At 57.9% G+C, this 18,462-nt stretch overlaps 1 protein-coding gene across 1 annotated transcript; it reads right to left on the bottom strand.

Annotated features, from left to right (window-relative positions):
• Nucleotides 1–3,340: 3,340 nt before the first annotated feature.
• SPACA7 (sperm acrosome associated 7) lies at nucleotides 3,341–18,102 on the bottom strand. Its single transcript, XM_043892187.1, has 7 exons — nucleotides 17,971–18,102; nucleotides 14,386–14,442; nucleotides 12,886–12,990; nucleotides 11,815–11,919; nucleotides 9,744–9,839; nucleotides 4,113–4,193; nucleotides 3,341–3,494 (listed from the first exon to the last, which is right to left on the bottom strand). Exons 1-7 carry the CDS (start codon nucleotides 18,056–18,058, stop codon nucleotides 3,478–3,480), a joined length of 549 nt encoding a protein of 182 aa, XP_043748122.1. The 5' UTR covers nucleotides 18,059–18,102; the 3' UTR covers nucleotides 3,341–3,477.
• Nucleotides 18,103–18,462: the final 360 nt, after the last annotated feature.

The raw sequence follows: 18,462 nt of genomic DNA, 5'->3' as shown, positions 1-18,462 counted from the left end.
GATGTGTTGGTTTTTTCTCCAGTTGTCTGTGAGGACGGTTCACCCCCCAGGCTCCGGGCCGGGTGTCAGCAGGGTTTCTGCTTCAGCACGTGAATTACTGCGTCTGGAGCCAGGAAACTGGACTGTGTGCGCCCCTTGGGCTTGGGTGAGCGAGGGTCTCCGCGCCGGCGGAGGTGAGGGGAGATTGGTGTTCCGACACCCGCACCGGCTCCTCTGGGCGCAGGGTCCTGCAGGACCCAGGGTGAGGGTCAGCGCTCCCTAGCGGGTACACGTTTACCTTCGCTTTAGAAATTCAGAGCTGGGAAGCGGGTTCCCCAGTCCGTCTCTGGGACGGACTGCCGAGAGCCTGCGGGCCTCGGAGCCTGCCTCTGTTCTGTCCCGAGCGTCTCCCAGAGACGAGTCCTCGGCAGAAAGCATGGCAGAAAGCATGCTCGCACGCTGCTGGAGAGCCGTCAGGCAGTCAATGCTGGCCTGTGGGCTGAGGAGGAGCTTCGCGGAGCCGGGGCCGGGGGCCGCGGGGCGGGGGCGGGGCCGCGGGGCGGGGGCGGGGGCCGCGGGGCGGGGCCGGGGCCGCGGGGCGGGGCCGGGGCCGCGGGGCGGGGCCGGGGCCGCGGGGCGGGGCCGGGGGGCCGCGGGGCGGGGGCGGGGCCGCGGGGCGGGGGCGGGGCCGGGGCTGCGGGCCGGGGCTGCGGGGCGGGGCCGGGGCTGCGGGGCGGGGCCGGGGCCGCGGGGCGGGGCCGGGGCCGCGGGGCGGGGGCGGGGGCCGCGGGGCGGGGGCGGGGGCTGCGGGGCGGGGCCGGGGCCGCGGGGCGGGGCGGGGCCAGGTGGAGGCGCTCACACCCCAGGGCGGGCTGTGGGTCTGGCCCCCTCGAGGGTCAGGCAGCCTGTCACCCAGCAGGGTCTCGCCCAGAAGAGTCAGCGTTGAGTAGGGGCTCCCCCTAGGGTAGGGGAGGGGAGAGCCCACGGTGGGTGAGCTGTCTGGAGGCAGGAGTTCCCCATGGCCCCGGGAGGTCACTGCTTCCACCAGAAAACGATCAAGGCTCTCAGCTTCTGGGCCGTCACGGGGGGCGGGGCTGGGTGGGGCCAGAGCACAGTCCTTGGTCAGTGGGGCCATGTGCCCAGTGGACAGGACCCCCCCGCCCCTGCTGCCCCCACTGCCGCTGCCCAGGGAGGCCAGTTGCTGAGGCCAAAGCCCCAAGGCTGGCCTCGTGCTGGAGAACTGGCCACCCGTCCTGGTGGGCAAGTGGCCTGTCCCCCGGGCCTGGTCGCCAGCAGACTCCCATCATGGGCGACTCCCCATCTCTGGGGAGGGCGTGTCCTCCAGATTGGACTCCGGGACAGGAGGGCACAGCCCATGGAGAGCCCCACTTGCAGGGAAAGGAGACTTGGGTCGAATAGCCACAGTCAAACTCGGACTGGGTCACGGGGCGCCAGGTCCATGCGAGGGCAAGACGGGTGGAAACCACGCTGGCCACGCTGGGAAACCACATAGCACGCTGGGGGGTGCTATGTGCGCCTGGGCAACCAGGCAGACCCCCCACCCTGAGTGCATCTGCACTGCTGTGCCATCCGGGGGGACCCAGGTGCAGCAGGCCCCGTGCTGGGGTCGCCTGGCCCCACGAGAGCAGGCTGCCAGGCGCTGAGGCCCCGCGCTGGGGCTGGGCCGTCGGGGTCAGACCCCCTGCATGCTTGAAGGGGGCGCCGCGGGCGGGGTGTGCACAGCCACTGCGGCCTCCCGGGCCACACCCAGCCCTCGGACTCAGGGAGCAGGGGCGTGAGCACACGGGGATCTCTGCCTCCAGAGAACTGAGTCAAACAGTGTGCAAATTCCACCAAGTGACTGTGGATATTGTTCTGAGGACGTGATGCAGGTGTCTCTTCAAGGAGAGAAATGTGCTTCTCTGCCTTTATTCCGGTTTGGCTTTTAATAAAAATGCAAGGGGGGAAAGTCGCATAGCAGCTTGCCCGGAGCACAGCTTCATGCTGCTGACGGCAGTTTCCGCCTGGTGCCCTCCAAAGGGCTTACCAGCCCCACCACTAACCTCACCCCGGCCCCCACCCCCGGGGGTCCCCAGAGGGCGCGGCAGCCTGCGTCTGCCCCGCGGGGATGCCGGCCGGCCGCCTCTGTCAGGCCTCCCCTCCCCACCGAGCGCAGACCAGCCTCGCAGGACACCTGCCCTGCTCCAGGCACCCGCTGCGGCCGTCACGGCTTCGCGTTACCCAGGTATCTGGAGACGCCCCTGTGGGCACAGGGCTGGTCCCACGGGTGGTCGTTACCCCACGGGGGCCGGGCCTGGCCCCTGCCTGCTCCTCTCTGGACGCCCGCGCCCCTGCGGCCCAGGCCCTCTGACAGGCATGGGCAGCCGCTGCCCACCTCTTGCCCTCCGGTGCCGAGTCTCGCTCGAGGTGAAACTTGGACAAGAGCTTCCATGGAGGCCCTGGACCTCCTGGGCACACCGGACTGCCAGTGGTGGCCTCGAGGCCCTCGCATCTCCATGCCCTCCTGGCTGCCATGCAGACCTTGCTTCGTCCCGGCTCAGGTTTTCTGTGGTGGGGACGATGTCCCGCTTGTTGACTAAGACTCTAGATAGTTAGGTCAAATTAGTAAGTGACGAGCTGTTCTGTTCCAGGTTGTCCTGCCTTCTTCCCCGTGTTGCCCTCCCTTAGAGGTTCTTCTTGTCCTCTATTTGGCTCAACGAAGACAGTGCAACCTGCCCTGGTAATTGTGCAGTGGAGGTCTCTGCAAACACATTGGCTTAGCCATGGAGAGGGGTTGACTTTCAGCTGAACACAGCGCCTTTTCAGCTGAATGGGATCCAACAGAAAGACACCCATGAAGGGTTCGCGGACGGAAGGAGCGCAGCAAAGCACCCTGGTCGGCAGTGGGGGGAGCAGCGGGGGTCAGACGGCAGGCGCTGCTGCCCGGATCCTCTCACACCCCACCACTGCGTCCCTCCGTGTTCCCACGCTCGTTTCTTAAAACCTACACAGAGCCCCAGTTTGCATTTCCCCAGCCTGGTGAACGGGGCGATGCAACGGCGTTTATGTGTGCGCGCACTTTGTTGCCAGAGGAGGGAGGCGCGAGGGCTGACACTCAGGTCTTCAGGCTGGCTCTTCATGGACGTATCCTCGAGGATCTCAAGCCTTGCCCTGTAGCAAAGAGGCAGGTCTGCATGCTCTTCTCAAATGTTTTTTTTGTTTGTTTGTTTCTGGTTTCTTTACGAAAACTAAAAGAAAACCACGTACCCTCACCTTCTAGCTTAAGATTCAAAGGGACTGCTTAAGGTCACAGAAGAGAACACTGTCCTTCTGTGGGGCGGTTACCAGCGTTACGTGTGTACATACATGTGCTCTTTATTGCTAAGGGTGGGTGTGCGCGCACGCAGTCTGGGTGCCCCGCTCGGGGGGGCTCCCTCGGAGCGCACAGCCCCGGACCGCTCTCCAAGACGCCTCTGGGCCGCTCTCTTCCTCTGCCGCTTACTGGAGAGAGTTTCCTGTGCAGAGAGAGATTTCCTTGAGAAATTCCAGGACTTCCACCCCCTACCCTGAGCCTCCCTGGGATCCCAGCGGCTCGGCTGGTGACGCCCTGGTCTGTGGGCAGCGAGGGGAAGGGCTGAGGCTACGAGGCGAGTTTGCTTGGAGGAGGAGTAGGGAGGGTGGGTTTAGGGGAGGTTGTCGGCGAGCGAGGAGGGGATGCAGAGCCGCAGCTTCAGAGGCACGAGAGGCCGAGGCCGAGGTGTCTGGAAAGGCCTGGGAAGCAGGTCCCGGGCGGGAGGTGCTGGCGGCGAGGCGCGTGGCTGCCCGCCGCTGTGGTGACCTCCCTGGGCCTGGGCACTGGGGCACGTGGGTGTCTCACAGTCCCCCTCACCCCAGTTATTTCTGGAGAGAGGCTCAGTCTTGCTCGGTTCAGCCAAGGAGGGTGAGGAGCCCACAGGTGGCTGGTGACCCTGGGACTGTGGGCTCTGGTGTGGGGCTCACAGGGTCCCCCTAGGATGGCGTCTCCTCTCATCCGGAGCTGCTCACGGCCCACGGGGGTCCTCCGAGTGGACTCCGTACTTCCCTTCCCACCAGGGGGCCGACCCCTGTTGCCACCACGCCGTTGTTCGCTTTACCTGAAGATTTTCCGATATTTTGAAGGATCATGTCCAGAACCGATTGTTTCAATTGTTGATCAGTTTGGGGGTGCTTCTTTCCTGGGGGGAAAATTAATAAAACAATCAAGTCTTTGAAAGTTAAGGCAAGATTCCAAACGTCTTTTCAATGTTACAAACCATGAGCTCCAAGACAGCAGCGCCTCACACAGCTCGTGACGTGGCTCGTGGCCTCGGGCAGGGCCTGGGGACATCCTCTCTTCCAGGCAGATGTCACCAGTGAACACAGGTGGGAAAATTAAAATTAAGTGCATTTTAGCAAACTGAATCCAAGATATATAGAAATGACACTGTCATGACCAGCTGGGTTTATTCTGGGAATACAAGGCTGGTTCAACAGCAAAAATCAATTTCGTGTAACTCATGATATAAACAGCATTAAAAAAACAAAACAAACCAGTTGATCATTTCCAAAGATCAGTGGCTGGTGAACGAGGACTTGTGGGCTGTAAGTTATTATGCCAAAAGCAGCGACCTCTCTTTTCCTTGCCTCTTTTCTCTTGATGAGAATGGATCAGCACCTATTCTAATAAGCGAAGTTTTGTTGAATGAGAAGCTCACCCAGGCTTCTATGCGTTTTCTCTGGCTACTTCTGTGCCAGGATGTAGTAAGCAGTGAGAGCAGGAGCCATGTTGCCCCCAGAGGCTAAATTATTTACTGTCTGACTTTTTACTAAAAAAGTTCACTGTGCCTGCAACAGGTACCGAAACAGATTTGGCCAAAACGCAACACCTGTTCAAAACGCTCAATAAACTAGGAGAGGAAGGGAACTTCTTCAACCTAAAGAAAGGGTTCTATTAAAAATGCCCACAGCTAACATCACCTTTAGTAAAAGCATCCTTAATGTTTTCACTTCTAACCTCTCCTATTTAACACTGAGCATTGTATTGGAGCTGGGGTGATAAGGCAAGAAAAATAGATAGAAGATATATATGTGTATGTATATGTATATAAATAAAGCTGTTCACAGATGATGTGATTACAAAGAAAATCCTGATGATTCTGCAGGAAGTTTCCTGGGACTGAAGGGCGGGTTGCTCAGGGTGGTTACAGGATGAGTGTAAAACAATCACATTTCCATACACTAGAAACAGACAACTGGGAATGGAAAGAAGTACCATTTGTAACAACACCAAGAATTAGTAAATGTGTTTGTATAAATATGATTAAATGTTTGCAGGGTTTTAGTCACTGATGAGAAGAGTCACGGGAGACCTAAAGAAGTGAAGACACTGCAGGCTTGGAGACTTAGATATTGTCCAGATGTTGGCTTCTTCCCAAGCGGTCTGTGGAGTTGTAGAAATCCCAATCAAAACCACATCTGATTTTTTTTTTTTAGAAATTAAAAAGCTGTGTCTTAAATTTTTATGAGAAGACAAAGGAACCAGAAGAGCTAAATTGATTTAGAAAATCAAGACCAAAGTAGGAGGACTCACACTACCTGATTTCAAACATTGTTGTAAACATACAGTGACTGATACAATGTGCTATCTGAGAAAGAATAGATCTTATGTCAGTGGAATAAAAGAGAGAATCCAGAAATAGACCCACACACATGCCATCGACTGATTGACACCATCTGGCAATTCAAGAGCAAAATGTCAGCAAAAGCAACTCGACAGGGAAAGCTGAGCTCGTTCTACAAATGGTGTTGAAACAATGGAACCTTGATGTGTGGGAAAGTAGACCAAGACGTCTGTACCTCTCATAACGTACACCATGAGCTGGGAGTGGGCCCGAGGCCCAAACGTGAAAGCTGCAGCTGTAAAGAAAAGAACATAGGGAGTGTTCGTGACTTTGAATTAGGCAACGATTTCGGATATTTGACACCAAAAACATGATCCAGAAAATGAAAATTGATAAATTGGACTTGATCAATATTAAGAACTTCTGATCTTTGAAAAGCAATGTTATGCAAATGAAAAAGCAAACCAGTCTGGTGTAGAAAATATTTTCCAATCACATATCTGATGAAAGACTTGTATCCAAAACATACAGATGCTTCTCAAAATGCAATAGGAAAAGAAACTAATAATGGAGAAAATATTTGAACAGAGGTTTGACCAAAGAAGATATGCATATGTGTGCATGCTCAGTCGTGTCCGACTCTGTGACTCCGTGGACTGTAGCCCGCACCAGCCTCCTCTGTCCACGGGTTCTCCGGGCAAGAATACTGGGGTGGATTTGCGTTTCCTACAGGCAAATAAACAGGACAGGATGCTCAACATTATTGGTTACTAGAGAAATGAAAATTAGCACTGCAAGAAGGTACTCCTGCAGGCTCACTAGATTTGTTAAATAGTAGAGATATCAAATATTGGGGAGGATCCAGCAAAACCTGTTTCAACAGTTTCTGACAAAGTAAAACATAGTTACCATACCTCTAGATATTTATTTAAATGAAATGAAAATTTTTATTTACCCCAAAGCTACTATATAGACGGTTGCAGTGGCTTTATTTGTAATTCTGAAACCTGGCAACCGTTCAAATGTCGTTCACCTGGTGAGGAATAAGCAAGCTGTGGTTCAAGCAGAGTGTCACTCACGGAGGAGGAGGAAGGTGCCAGACGCACACGTGACCTGGCAAATTGTTGATGGAGGAAACAGGCTCTGTCTACACAGCGAACGACGCCTCGTGTAGACATCCCGGAAAAGGCAGCGTCGGAGGGACAGGAAACAGGCCAGGCCTTCTCAGGGCTGGGGGCAGGGGAAGAAGCTGACTACGCAGAGGCCTGGAACGTGGGTGACCCGCCTTTTCTGTATCTGCTCTCCGTGTTGGTGACACAGTGCTATGCATTTGTCAAAACTTGAGGAAGTGGGACGCTAAAGAAGACGGATTTCACTGCGTGAAAATTATACCTTCATAAAGGCTGGCATTTCTTACGAGCGAGGCTCTGTCTGCCCAAGTTCTTTACCTGCATTTATTTAATCCTCACAAAGCTCCATAGGTGAAGGGTCCATTGTGTGTGTGTATGCTCAGTCGTCAGTCCTAAAGGAGATCAGTCCTGGTGTTCATTGGAAGGACTGATGCTGAAGCTCCAGTACTTTGGCCACCTGATGTGAAGAGCCGACTCACTGGAAAAGCCCCTGATGCTGGGAAAGATTGAAGGTGGGAGGAGAAGGGGACGACAGAGGATGAGATGGTTGGATGGCATCACCGACTCAATGGACATGAGTTTGAGCAAGCTCCGGGAGTTGGTGATGGACAGGGAGGCCTGGCGTGCTGCAGTCCATGCGGTCACAGAGTCGGATACAACTGAGCGACTGAGCGTCTGAACACAAGTGCTCAGTTTTGTCCGACTCTGAGACCCCGGGGGCTGCAGCCCGCCAGGCTCCTCTGTCCATGGGGTTCTCCAGGCAAGAACACTGGAGTGGGTTGCCATTTCCTTCTCCGGGGATCCTCCTGACCCAGGGATCAAACCTCTTGCGTTGGTAGGTGAGTTATTTACCACCAGCCCCAGCAAAGCTCCACTAGCTTCAGCTTACAGATGACGGCACAGAAGTTCAGGGAGGCGAAGCAATGTAACAGGATCAGGAGCAATTTCATGGAGGTGGCTTTATCTCTGGCAACTGGAGGACGTTCTAGGTAAATCTGTGTCTCCGGGCGCTGGCTGCTGGCTTCTAGACTGATGATGTCGGTTCCACTGGGAACTCACCGGCAAGGCAGACACCGCCTCGTTCTCCGCTGCAACGTTTCCGGCTCATTAAAAAACGCGAGTGAAGCCGCCAAGAGGAAGGCACGAAGGACTGTGGGGAGCAGTCAGAGCCGCCGCTGCCCCAGGGGCCTCTGGGAAACTGCTGGGGGCTCTCCCGGGTCCCAGAGAGGGGCCCCTTGTAGGGCCCCTTGCAGGTTCCTCTCGCCCCAGGACTCCCAGGCGGGGCCACGTGGCCTCAGATCTCACACCCGAGAGCTGAGCTGTTGCCCTGGGTGATCTCGCTCCACGTTCCTGTCCGACAACCAGGCTCCAAGCTGACACGCACTCTCAGCCCACAGATGAGGGCTGCCGAGCCCCTAGTGGGGCCCGCGGGTGCCCTGCCCGGGCACAGGTCCGCCCAGGCTCGGGCATCGGAGCACCTGAGTCGTGGCTTCTCAGGGGCTGCAGCCTCCTTGTGGGGTGCTCAGGTGGACTTGAAACTGGAATGGGCTCTGACCACCCAGAGCCTCTTCCCATCAATCGCCGTGGCGGGGTTGTCCCGAGCAGCCCTCTTCGGAGACGTGGGTGTCACCCTCACGGGCCGGGACCTCATAGCCCGGGAGGAAGGAAGACGAGCCTCCCTGAGCCTCAGTCCGTTTCCGAGTCGGAGGAAGATGGCCACATTTATTTGGATTATTGTTTGACTCAGGAATCCTTGTTTGGGTTTACCCCATAGTTACCAGTTTGCTTTAAAGTTCTGTCGATGTGTGACTCTTAGGCTTTACCAGTCACGTCAATGATGCACATCAGCTTAACTCAGGCATTAAATTTAATTTTTGGTAACGCTCCTCAGAAAGCAATGCCCAAGTATGTGCTGTGTACTTAAAGTGATGCTGAAACACTGGAAATAAAGGAAAGGAGATGAAAGACACAGGATGAGGACCATAGAACACTGATAAATGAAATTGAAGAAGAGTCCAAAAAAAAAAAGGAAAGACAGGCCCTTGGATTGGCAGAATTAGTACAGTTAAAATGGATATATTACTCAAAGCAAGCTCCCAATTTAACTCAATCCATATCAAATTACCCACAACACTTTTCACAGAACCAGAACAAATAATGCTAAAATTTATATAGAACCACAAAAGACCCAGAATTGCCAGAGCAATTCTGAGGAAAAAGAACAAAGCTGGAGGCATAACCCTCCCAGGCTTCAGATAAGTGCTACAAAAGCTACAGGAATCAAAGCCATGTGGGGTTGGTGTGGAAGCAGACACAGAGATCCATTTAACAGAAGAGAGCCCGGAAATAAACGCACACACCTACGGCCAATTAACCCACGACAGAGGAGGCAAGGCCACACAACGGAGAAACGACAGTCTGCCCAGCAAACGGTGCTGGGGAAGCTGCTCAGCGGCATGTGGAAGGGTGGAGTTAGAACGTTCTCTCTCTGACAGGGTTCAAGCACCCAGATGCTTGCTCCTCCCGGGGCTTCCTTAACGTGAACACCGGCAGGGCGCTCGGGGAGCTAGCTTCCTGAACTGTGGCCATGGTTCCGCGACGCGTCTAAGTCAGACAGTCCTGCTGCACTACCTTAACACAACCGGAAGGAGAAGAGAAAAGCATTGTAATATTGCCTGAAGAAGCAAGTTACAGGGTTTATACCGTATGTTTCCACTATATTTTAAACACAAGCCTTGAAGAACAACTGAAGGGAAAGAATAAAAGGAAAGATCTTGTAATGATGAAAGAATGGCCTTTAAAATGTGAGCTGTCCAAACTCACTCTTAGTTAGAAAATTGCAAATTAAGAGAAGATGGGAACCCCTCCTCACCCATCAGGTTGGCGGTATCTGACAAGCGTGGGCACACACGGAGGGGAGGCTGGATCCCACAGCCTCTCTCCTCTGCACGCGGGGTGCGAGCCGGGAGGGGGCGGGTCGGCAGGCTACCCTTACCGTTACTGTGAAGACTGTCTTCAGTGTCTGAGGAGATCTGCGAGTCACGGTAACCCTCGGGGCCGCTGGTTTGGTAAGACGCGTCAACACTGGGTTCTTGGATGAGGAACATGGGGAGAAAGGGGGAAACATTTGCGTGATTACATATTTATCGACATCTTGGCTCACACTTTTTCTTTAGAAGTCTGGGTTAAAACACCACTCTTGTTTTCAGATTTCATTGGAAAGTGTTTTGGGAAGTTCTTATGTATAATGAACACTGGGGTCAGGCATTATCTGACTCTTAAGATTACAGGTCACTCCTTTTTTGACCCCCCATCCCAGTCCTAAGAATTTTCCCTGGAGATTCATCGCCAACAACAGAAAGCTTCACACGTGCCGGGCTGTTCGTTGCAGCAGTGTTTGTAGCGTTGGTAGCTGCAGAGGCTGGAAACAAGTGAGAAGACTGTGCACATACCAGGCTCTGGGGGCTCACACACCCTGCGGGATGCCGTGCATCTGGGGACTAGACCCAGACCATTCCCGTGCGGAATGATCCTCAGTTTTCAAGGTTGAGTGGGGAAAAAAGGCTAGAGGCGGTTTACAGTGTGAGCCCCTTGAGCAATAAAGGAGGGCCACGCGGATATCCCTCATCTCCTCATCTGCGCAAAAGGAGACCCGGCAAGGGCAGGGTGGAGCTGACGAGGCTGGTCCCCTGCAGCCAGTGGGGATACGGGGCGGGGGAGGCGTGTCTGTTCCTTTTCCTATAGCTGTGACTTCCAGAACCACGGTGATGTGCTGCAGAGTCAAACGTAAATAGTGAAGTCACTCAGTCGTGTCCGACTCTTTGCGACCCCATGGACTGTAGCCTGCTAGGCTCCTCCGTCCGTCCATGGGATTTTCCAGGCAAGAATACTGGAGAGGGTTGCCATTTCCTTCTCCAGGGGATCTTCCAGACCCAGGGATTGAACTCGGGTCTCCCGCATTGTAGGTAGATGCTTTTACCGTCTGAGCCACCCAGGAGGTCTGTAAATAAGTATTTATAAATAACAGGAAGAAGGGACCGACGTTGAAAGCGAACAGCAGCAGGGAGCTGATGATGGAAAGAAGCCACGCGTGGAGCGCCTGGGGGGAGGGGCGGCCCCGGGCCACACTAAATCATAGGTGTCATTCTGCAGCAGGGGGCCTGGGTCTGCTCTAGGGTGGGGGGGGCAGCATCCTGAACCCAGGACTGAGCAAGGGATTGAATATGTTGTGGGAAGTGGGAGCCAGGTTTCTGACAAAGTGGTACCAAAAGGAGCTTCACGAAGGGTCCTGAAAGAACGCTGTGATGCTCGAGGGGTGCACTGTGGTTTAGAGAGAAGCAAGGGGAGCGGGGAGGGGGACAGGGGACCCAACACAGAGGTGGTGTCTGTGCCTGTGGGCGTCTGTGTGTGTGTGCGAGGGTCTGAGTCTGCTTCTGCCCAGGACGTGCTGTGGTGCCAGAGAGTGAGGACATGCCAAGGGCGGGGTGACGAAGGACAGAAAAACTGAACGGAAGGTGTTCCCCAGGCAAGCTCGGGGCAGTGTGGACAAAGAAAATAATGACATTAACGTGCTAAAATTGACCGAATGGAGTAAGTATTTATGAGTGTGAATGGATATTAAGAAGCGTTTAAATATGCACACATATTTATAAAGGGCAAGCTCTTTCTTAAAGCAGAATCCCAATCAATAAGCAGAGATGCATGATAGAAACAGACCACCACCACTTGGCCAACACCATACTGGGCTGCAGGCGATCCGCACAAGTCCAGGTGTGCGACGCCTTCTGAGACGTTAGAAATATCAGCCCTCTGCCTGCTCCGTATTCCAAACGTATTCCAGCTCACTGGAGAGACTGGGGGATGGGCTGAAATGCAGATCCCCGGGCCCCGCCTCAGAGACACTCAGTGGGCCGGCCGGAACGTGTTCTGAGGCAGCTCCCCTCCCGAGCCGCAGTGATCTGCGGAAAGCAGCCTCGCTCTCCAGACTGGGCCTTTCGTCCGGGGAAGAGGCGTCTCTGTCTGCACCACGTCTGAGCTCAGGTGGGGGCCCGCCGGGGTGCATTTACCATTGAGAATTTTGTCCTCAGTCTCCAGAGATATTGGTGACACGTCTGCAAACTCATGGAAACCCTCAGCAGCGCTGAGTTGGTTGCTCTCATCAATGCCGGCATCTTGAGGAGGAGCGTGGAAAGAATGGGAGAAAGTATGATGCAGGGTTGCTCTGACCCACACTGCACTTTGGAACCTGAGGCGGGGGCGCTAACACACTTTCCAGCTTCTCCTGACAACGTGCTCTAGGGAGTCAACATGCACAGGCGGGCATTCTCTGACCTCTGTGAACCCAACCGTTTGGCGGATGTTCCGAGAGCTAATCCCAGGAACTGACATTGACATCTGGATGCAGAATTTCAAGTAAACGCTGACCTTCCCTGCTACTGAATGCATTCCATGCCCTGTTGTAATTTCAGACACGCGGCTCTCACCATCGTTGAGGGTTAACCGAGTGTTCTGCTTGGACCTCAGGGTGCTATTTCCCTTTTCTGTGTATGTTTGGACCACGCTAAGCTGCAAACTCTGGGAGATGGTGAAGGACAGGGAAGCCTGGCGTGCTGCAGTCCATGGGGTTGCCAAGAGTTGGACACAACTGAGCGGCTGAGCAACAACAAAATTGCACTTGGGAAAAGCACGCTGTTTTGTTCACTATCAGCTCTGTGGCCGGGGCCAGTCCATTCAGACCCTAGTTTTGTCCCCTGTCGACTGGGCTCAATTCCCCGCCCCTGCTCTCAGGAGGCTTAGGGGAGCGTCACACTCGCCGGGTAGTCAGAAGCTCCGACCTGCATGCATCCTGGGGTCCTGCAGTGACTAAACCCCACATGTACCCCAAGCACCAGACCTCTCCTGCACGTGCCCACAGAGACCCCCCCAGAGTACAGGAGCTTGTCTCTGCCCGTCTGGGTTTGACCTTCCTGCCTCGGGAAGATTACAGAAAATATGGGACTACTGTGTCCTTCACATCTCCATCTGCTTTCGCCCCAGGAGTAGCTGAGCTCAAAGATGCTGCCAAGATGAAACTGTGCATACACACCACAGACCTCCAGGAATATAGGCAATTAAGGCTTGAAAAAGTGTATACTTGCTTTTCTCCTTGAATAATCTTGTTGATGACGTTGTTCCACTATTTTGTATCAATGTAGACATTGATGATCTATTTGGCTCCAACATCTCCTTGACTAGAATTTCATCTTGGGAAAAGCACAGAAGGACACGTGTTAAACCCTTCTGCTCTGCACGGCCCTCAGGCAGTCGGTGAAAGCAGGACTGGACACAGGGACCCAAGGCCATGGGGAGATGGACTTGGTTTCTAAAAACCTTGTCCAGGGGCGGGGAGACCACTGCCTCCCTAAGCAACTTCTGGAAACCTGAGCTTATCCGGGTCCCTGGACACGCCCGCTGGAGACGGGACGCTGGACGCCTGACTCTGCGTGGTCATGATTCTCCTTCTGCCCCGGGGGCCGCTCTGTCCCCTCTGAGACACCCTGCCTCCGTGAGCTGCACCTGGCAGGCAGGCAGGCAGGCAGGCAGGCAGGCAGGCGCGAGCGTCTTTCCTGATTTCTACCCAAGGCGGCCGGCTTCTGCCTGCGCATCCCCGCATCGCCCAGGGAGCATCTACCGCGGGCCCTGGCCTTGCTGTCGGCAGCCCTGGGCCACACCTGGCCCTGCCCTCACTGCACGTCCTCTGACACACGTGTCTCTTGGGCCTCGGGCTTCCTCGTCTGTACGATGGGGTCTGCACTTATCTCATCAGGATTTGTTTGAGGTTCAAACAAAGCCGGGCGTGTAGGGCACGGTTAACACAGTCAGGGACCGGGCTGGGGGCTACACGAACACACGTCAGAGCCGAGCCCCAGCCTCGACCCCCGCGGCCGAACTGACCAGCCTGTCCACACGCCGGGTTTGGGCTGACTCCCACCCCGCGGGGTGACCCACCCGCCCCGGTTTGCCCTGCTTTTCCTGTTTTATCAAGAACGTCCCACATCCCAGGAGCCCCTCGGTCCCAGCAAGGAGGCCGGCTGGCCCCCCGGCTCCAGCTCACGTGGAGACACACGGAAACGTCCACACCTGTGGGCGTCATACGTGTAATTTTCTCTGGAAAAAATCCCAGGTAGAGATGAGCCCAACAGTCGTGCAAGGTGAGAAAAGCCCAAAGGTGCTTTTAAACCTCGTGTATTTCCTAATGTAAACTTTCCTTTCAGAGAAAGGAGATGCTGAACGTGCACACGGACAACGACCAGACCTGCTTCACACAGAGCGTGCTGACCCCCGTGTGAGCGCCCGCGGGGCAGCCGGCGGCCTCTGGACGTCACACCTGCAGGACGCTGACCGCTGACCCCGCAACGGTCCCGGAGACCGGACACCCGCCGCGGGCACTGTCAGACCCTCCAGGACAGCGTGCCCAAGCGGGCACCGGACCCCGGCCCCGGGGCTGCGGGCGCCCCCGTCACTGCTCCCGGCGGGCGGGGCCTGAGACCCGGCCACCGCCCCCGCCTGTGCGGCTTGCACCAGGGTATCTGGGCGACGGCCCCGCACCCCCCACCCCACCCAGACGTGGCCATGTTTGAGAGGAGGAGGTTCCTTACCGAATACTCCAAGCATATCCTGCTGAACTTTTGTATTATTCCTTGTAGTAGTTGTACCTGGGGTGGGACAATAAAGACCCTAGTAGGTTAACAATGTTTCTTGAATAGGCACTGATTCTCTCCAAATAGGTTTGGTTTTATGGGCCCACCAGCCTACTCGAGGGGAGGGAGACCTGCATGGGATCTGGGGACCCAGGGCTCATCTGGAAGGAGGTAGGAGGGTGATGATGGTGGCCCCGCCCTGGGAACCAGCCCCGCTCCTGGCAGGCTCACTGGTGCCGCCCTCGGGGAGGGTAAGGAGGGACACACGCATCCTTCTGTGAAAACCACACTCTCCTCCCCCATGATGAGTTCCAGCCACGAGCCTGTCTGGGGGCCGAGGACGTGGCGGGGAGCGAAGGAGACAGGCACGGCCGCCCGCCCTCTGCCCCTCTGGTTGGGGACCTAGAGAGCCCGGCCCCTGCGGCTCCTCATCTGTAAACAGCGATCCCCCGGGGGCTTGGTCCCCGGGGGCTGGCCTCTGGAAACCAGTCCTCCGTGGGGCCCTGGACCCCTGGCTCCACCTTCCCGGCCTCGCAGACCTGAATCAGCCATGAGGAGCTGGGCAGGGTGTGGGGGCCCTGAGCGCTGGTCCCCGCTGCACCCCCAGGGTGCCTCCCACTCTTCTCAGAGCTGGGGTTGGGGCCCATGTCCTCCACTCAAGGTCAAGATCAGCCCTGTCCTCCAGCCCCGGGGGGACCAGAGAGCAGATGGCCACCCCCAGGATCCCCGGGGACCCCAGGAGACCAGAGAGCAGACAGCTGCCCCCCAGGACCCCAAGGAGACCAGAGGGCAGATGGCTGCCCCCAGGACCCCCAGGAGACTGGAGAGCAAATGGCCACCCCCAGGACCCCCCGGGACCCCAAGGAGACCAGAGAGCAGACAGCTGCCCCCAGTACCCTGGGGAGACCAGAGAGCAGACGGCCACCCCCCAGGACCCCCGGGGACCCCAGGAGACCAGAGAGCAGACGGCCACCCCCCAGGACCCCCGGGGACCCCAGGAGACCAGAGAGCAGACAGCTGCCCCCCAGGAGCCCTGGGACCCCCAGGAGACCAGAGAGCAGACGGCCGCCCCCAGGACCCTGGGGAGGCCAGAGAGCAGACAGCCGCACCCCAGGAGCCCCGGGCAAGGCCGCCTTCCCACTGCGGCACTCAGAGCGTTCAGGTGGTGTCTGCGGGCATTCAAGTTCCTGCACTAAACCAATGACGACGCTGATTTTGAAATGGTTTTAATGACGGACAATCTGCATAGCAATCGCTCATCTGCACGCACGCGGGCTCAGAACAATGCAGGAAAACTGCAGAGAAAGGTCTGTGCTGTGATGACAATCGCCTCCCAGTGCGCTGACCTCCATCAGCGCCGCAAACAGAAGCACAGTCCTCTTCGGAGGCGACGTTAGCGAGTCATTACGGACGGGCACAGCTGCTCCTGCGAGCGCTTTGTTAAAAACATTCTTCTCATTTTGCGTCTGTCCCTAATTATAATGGAGCCATTGTGCAAGCCCGCCCGCGCGCGTGTGCAGAGAAATATTGATGTTTGGTGACATCCGCCCGGCCCGTGCAGCGCGCGGTCAGGTGTGGCTGCCTGTCCGCCTGCATCTCCTCGGCCGTCCGGGGTCCCCCGGGCCTGTGCCCGCGCGGGGACGACACTGCTTGCCCCGTGTCTGCACAGCGCTCGTCCTGGCCCCGCACGGGCTCACCGTGGAGCTCTGCGGGCGTGCTCTGCTCCATCTGGGGAGTCAGGATGGTGACCTCCGCCCTCGCGGGGCCCAGGGCTGCCCCCTTCCTGGCCTCGGGGTCAGGCCAGCCCGGTGTCCGCCGAGGCTGGAGGCCGGAGCAGAGACCACGGCCCGGGACCCCCCCTGAGCTGTCCTCGGGGTCAGGCCAGCCCGGTGTCCGCCGAGGCTGGAGGCCGAGAGCAGAGACCACGGCCCGGGACCCCCCTGAGCTGTCCTCGGGGTCAGGCCAGCCCGGTGTCCACCGAGGCTGGAGGCCGGAGCAGAGACCACAGCCTGGGACCCCCCCTGAGCTGTCCTCGGGGTCAGGCCAGCCCGGTGTCCGCCGAGGCTGGAGGCCGGAGCAGAGACCACGGCCCGGGCCCCCCCTGAGCTGTCCTCGGGGTCAGGCCAGCCCGGTGTCCGCCGAGGCTGGAGGCCGGAGCAGAGACCACGGCCCGGGCCCCCCCTGAGCTGTCCTCGGGGTCAGGCCAGCCCGGTGTCCGCCGAGGCTGGAGGCCGAGAGCAGAGACCACGGCCCGGGACCCCCCTGAGCTGTCCTCGGGGTCAGGCCAGCCCGGTGTCCGCCGAGGCTGGAGGCCGAGAGCAGAGACCACGGTCCGGGACCCGCCCTGAGCTCCCTCGGGGTCGCCGCGGACGCTCTGTTGGGACGAGGAGCCGGCCGGGCTCAGGGCTGCATCGGGAGAGTCAGGTCAGTCCCAGCGGGAGCCCTTTCCGCCAACGCCGGGGCGGAGAGCCACAAAAGGAGCGGCAGCGGGGAGCCAGCGCGGGGTGAGCCCCCATCCCCGCCTGTCACAGACCCCGCGCCCCGGCACCCAGGGGATGCCTCCCTGCAGGAGCCTCAAAACTCAGTGTCCTGAGGAAAGACCGCTGGAGACGCCAGCTTCTTCACGGCGAGGTCAGGCAGGGGACCCCTGCCCTCCCGCCCAGACCCGGAGCGGGCTGGGCCTCCCCGGTCACTCAGGGCCAGGCCGAGGCCGCGTCCTTCTCGGGGGAGCCGCCCGAGCCCTGTGGGGACCCTCCAGGCCGCTCGTCCCCTGGGAGCCGGGCAGGGGCCTGGCAGGGCCTTGTTCCTTGGGCTCATCCCTCTGAGGAGGGTGAGAGGGGGCCTGGGCTCAGGTCTCCCGGCAGAAAAGCGGGGTCATGGGGGACCCCGCCCCCCGCACTCCTTGGGCAGCGAGTCACATCCCAGGAGGGGGGCATCCACTGTCGCCTTCCTCCACCCAGGGGTCGGGATGCAGCGGCCGGAGCCCAGCGGGGCCTGCCCGGGCGGGATTTGAACCTGCCGCCTGTAAGGGACATTCTGAGACCCGGGGGGAGGTTTGGGCCGGGATCGGCCCTGCTCGGGAGCTTTCTTCGTTTTGTCAGTGCTTCAGTGACAATGCAGGTGTGTGAAAGGAAAATGCCCTTATCTTAGCAGGACGCGTTTGCAGGGAGTCCTAAGACATTTTGGGCGATGGCAAAATACTTCAATAACCACAAAAGTGTGTGTGTGTGTGCAAAACAAGATGGCAAAATGTGTACGACTGAAACCAGGTAATGGAGTTTCTTTCCACGACTCCTCTACTCTTGGGTAAGCTAGAAATTTCCATCATAAAAGCTAAAGTATATAATGCACGCTACTCTCCCATGGAGGGTGGGATCCGAAAAACTCTTCGAATATAGGATAGCTGTGCAGCTTGCTCCGTCCTCCAGGAATAAGTGGTAAATCTGGGGCGGCACGCAGGGGAAGGGCCTGGGAGAACCCCGCACCCCCGGACTCAGCCGGGGGCCCCGTGTCCTCCCGGCCACGACCGGCCCGAGGCTGTACCTGAGGTCACGTTGATGGGCGGGAGCTCGGCTCCCTGCCCGCAGGAGAGCAGCAGGACCAGGAGGGTCACTCCCGTGGTGGCCGCCATCCCCTCCGGCAGAAGGAGGACCCTCTCCTGAAGGCCCCTCAGCTCCTCCCGCCGCGGTCTCCAGGACGCAGCGGAATGCCCAGGGTGTGTGACATCACGGCAGGAGAGGAGCCGGGTCCTGCCTCTGTGTGGGGGGTCGTGACAGGGAAGAGGGGGCCCCCTGGGGCCGTGGGGAGTGGGGACCCTTCTCCTCACCCCTGGTGAGGCCCTCCCTCAGGCCTGTTGGCCCTGGGACCTGGCAAAACCCAGCAATCCTGCTTCGGGCAAAAGAGGTGGTTGGAAGGAGGCTGGGGCTCACCGAGCCGCAGGGCTGGAGCCGGCAGGGCAGCGGGGGTGGCGCCCAGGCCTCCCCACGTCCCCAGGGCCCCGCAGCGCCAGCCCCCTTCTCCACTTGCACCAGTGAG

This window comes from Cervus elaphus, chromosome 30 (genome assembly GCF_910594005.1).
Source record: "Cervus elaphus chromosome 30, mCerEla1.1, whole genome shotgun sequence".
NCBI lineage: Eukaryota > Metazoa > Chordata > Mammalia > Artiodactyla > Cervidae > Cervus > Cervus elaphus.
This window is presented reverse-complemented; position numbering and strand designations above follow the sequence as displayed.

Coding starts and splice junctions, on each gene's coding strand:
- SPACA7 (XM_043892187.1), bottom strand. CDS start 18,058: ATGGCGGCCACCACGGGAGTGACCCTCCTGGTCCTGCTGCTCTCCTGC. Junction 12,991..14,385: donor GGATATGCTTGGAGTATTCG/GTAAGGAACCTC, acceptor GCTTTTCCCAAG/ATGAAATTCTAGTCAAGGAG. Junction 4,194..9,743: donor AGACAGTCTTCACAGTAACG/GTAAGGGTAGCC, acceptor TTTTCCCCCCAG/GAAAGAAGCACCCCCAAACT.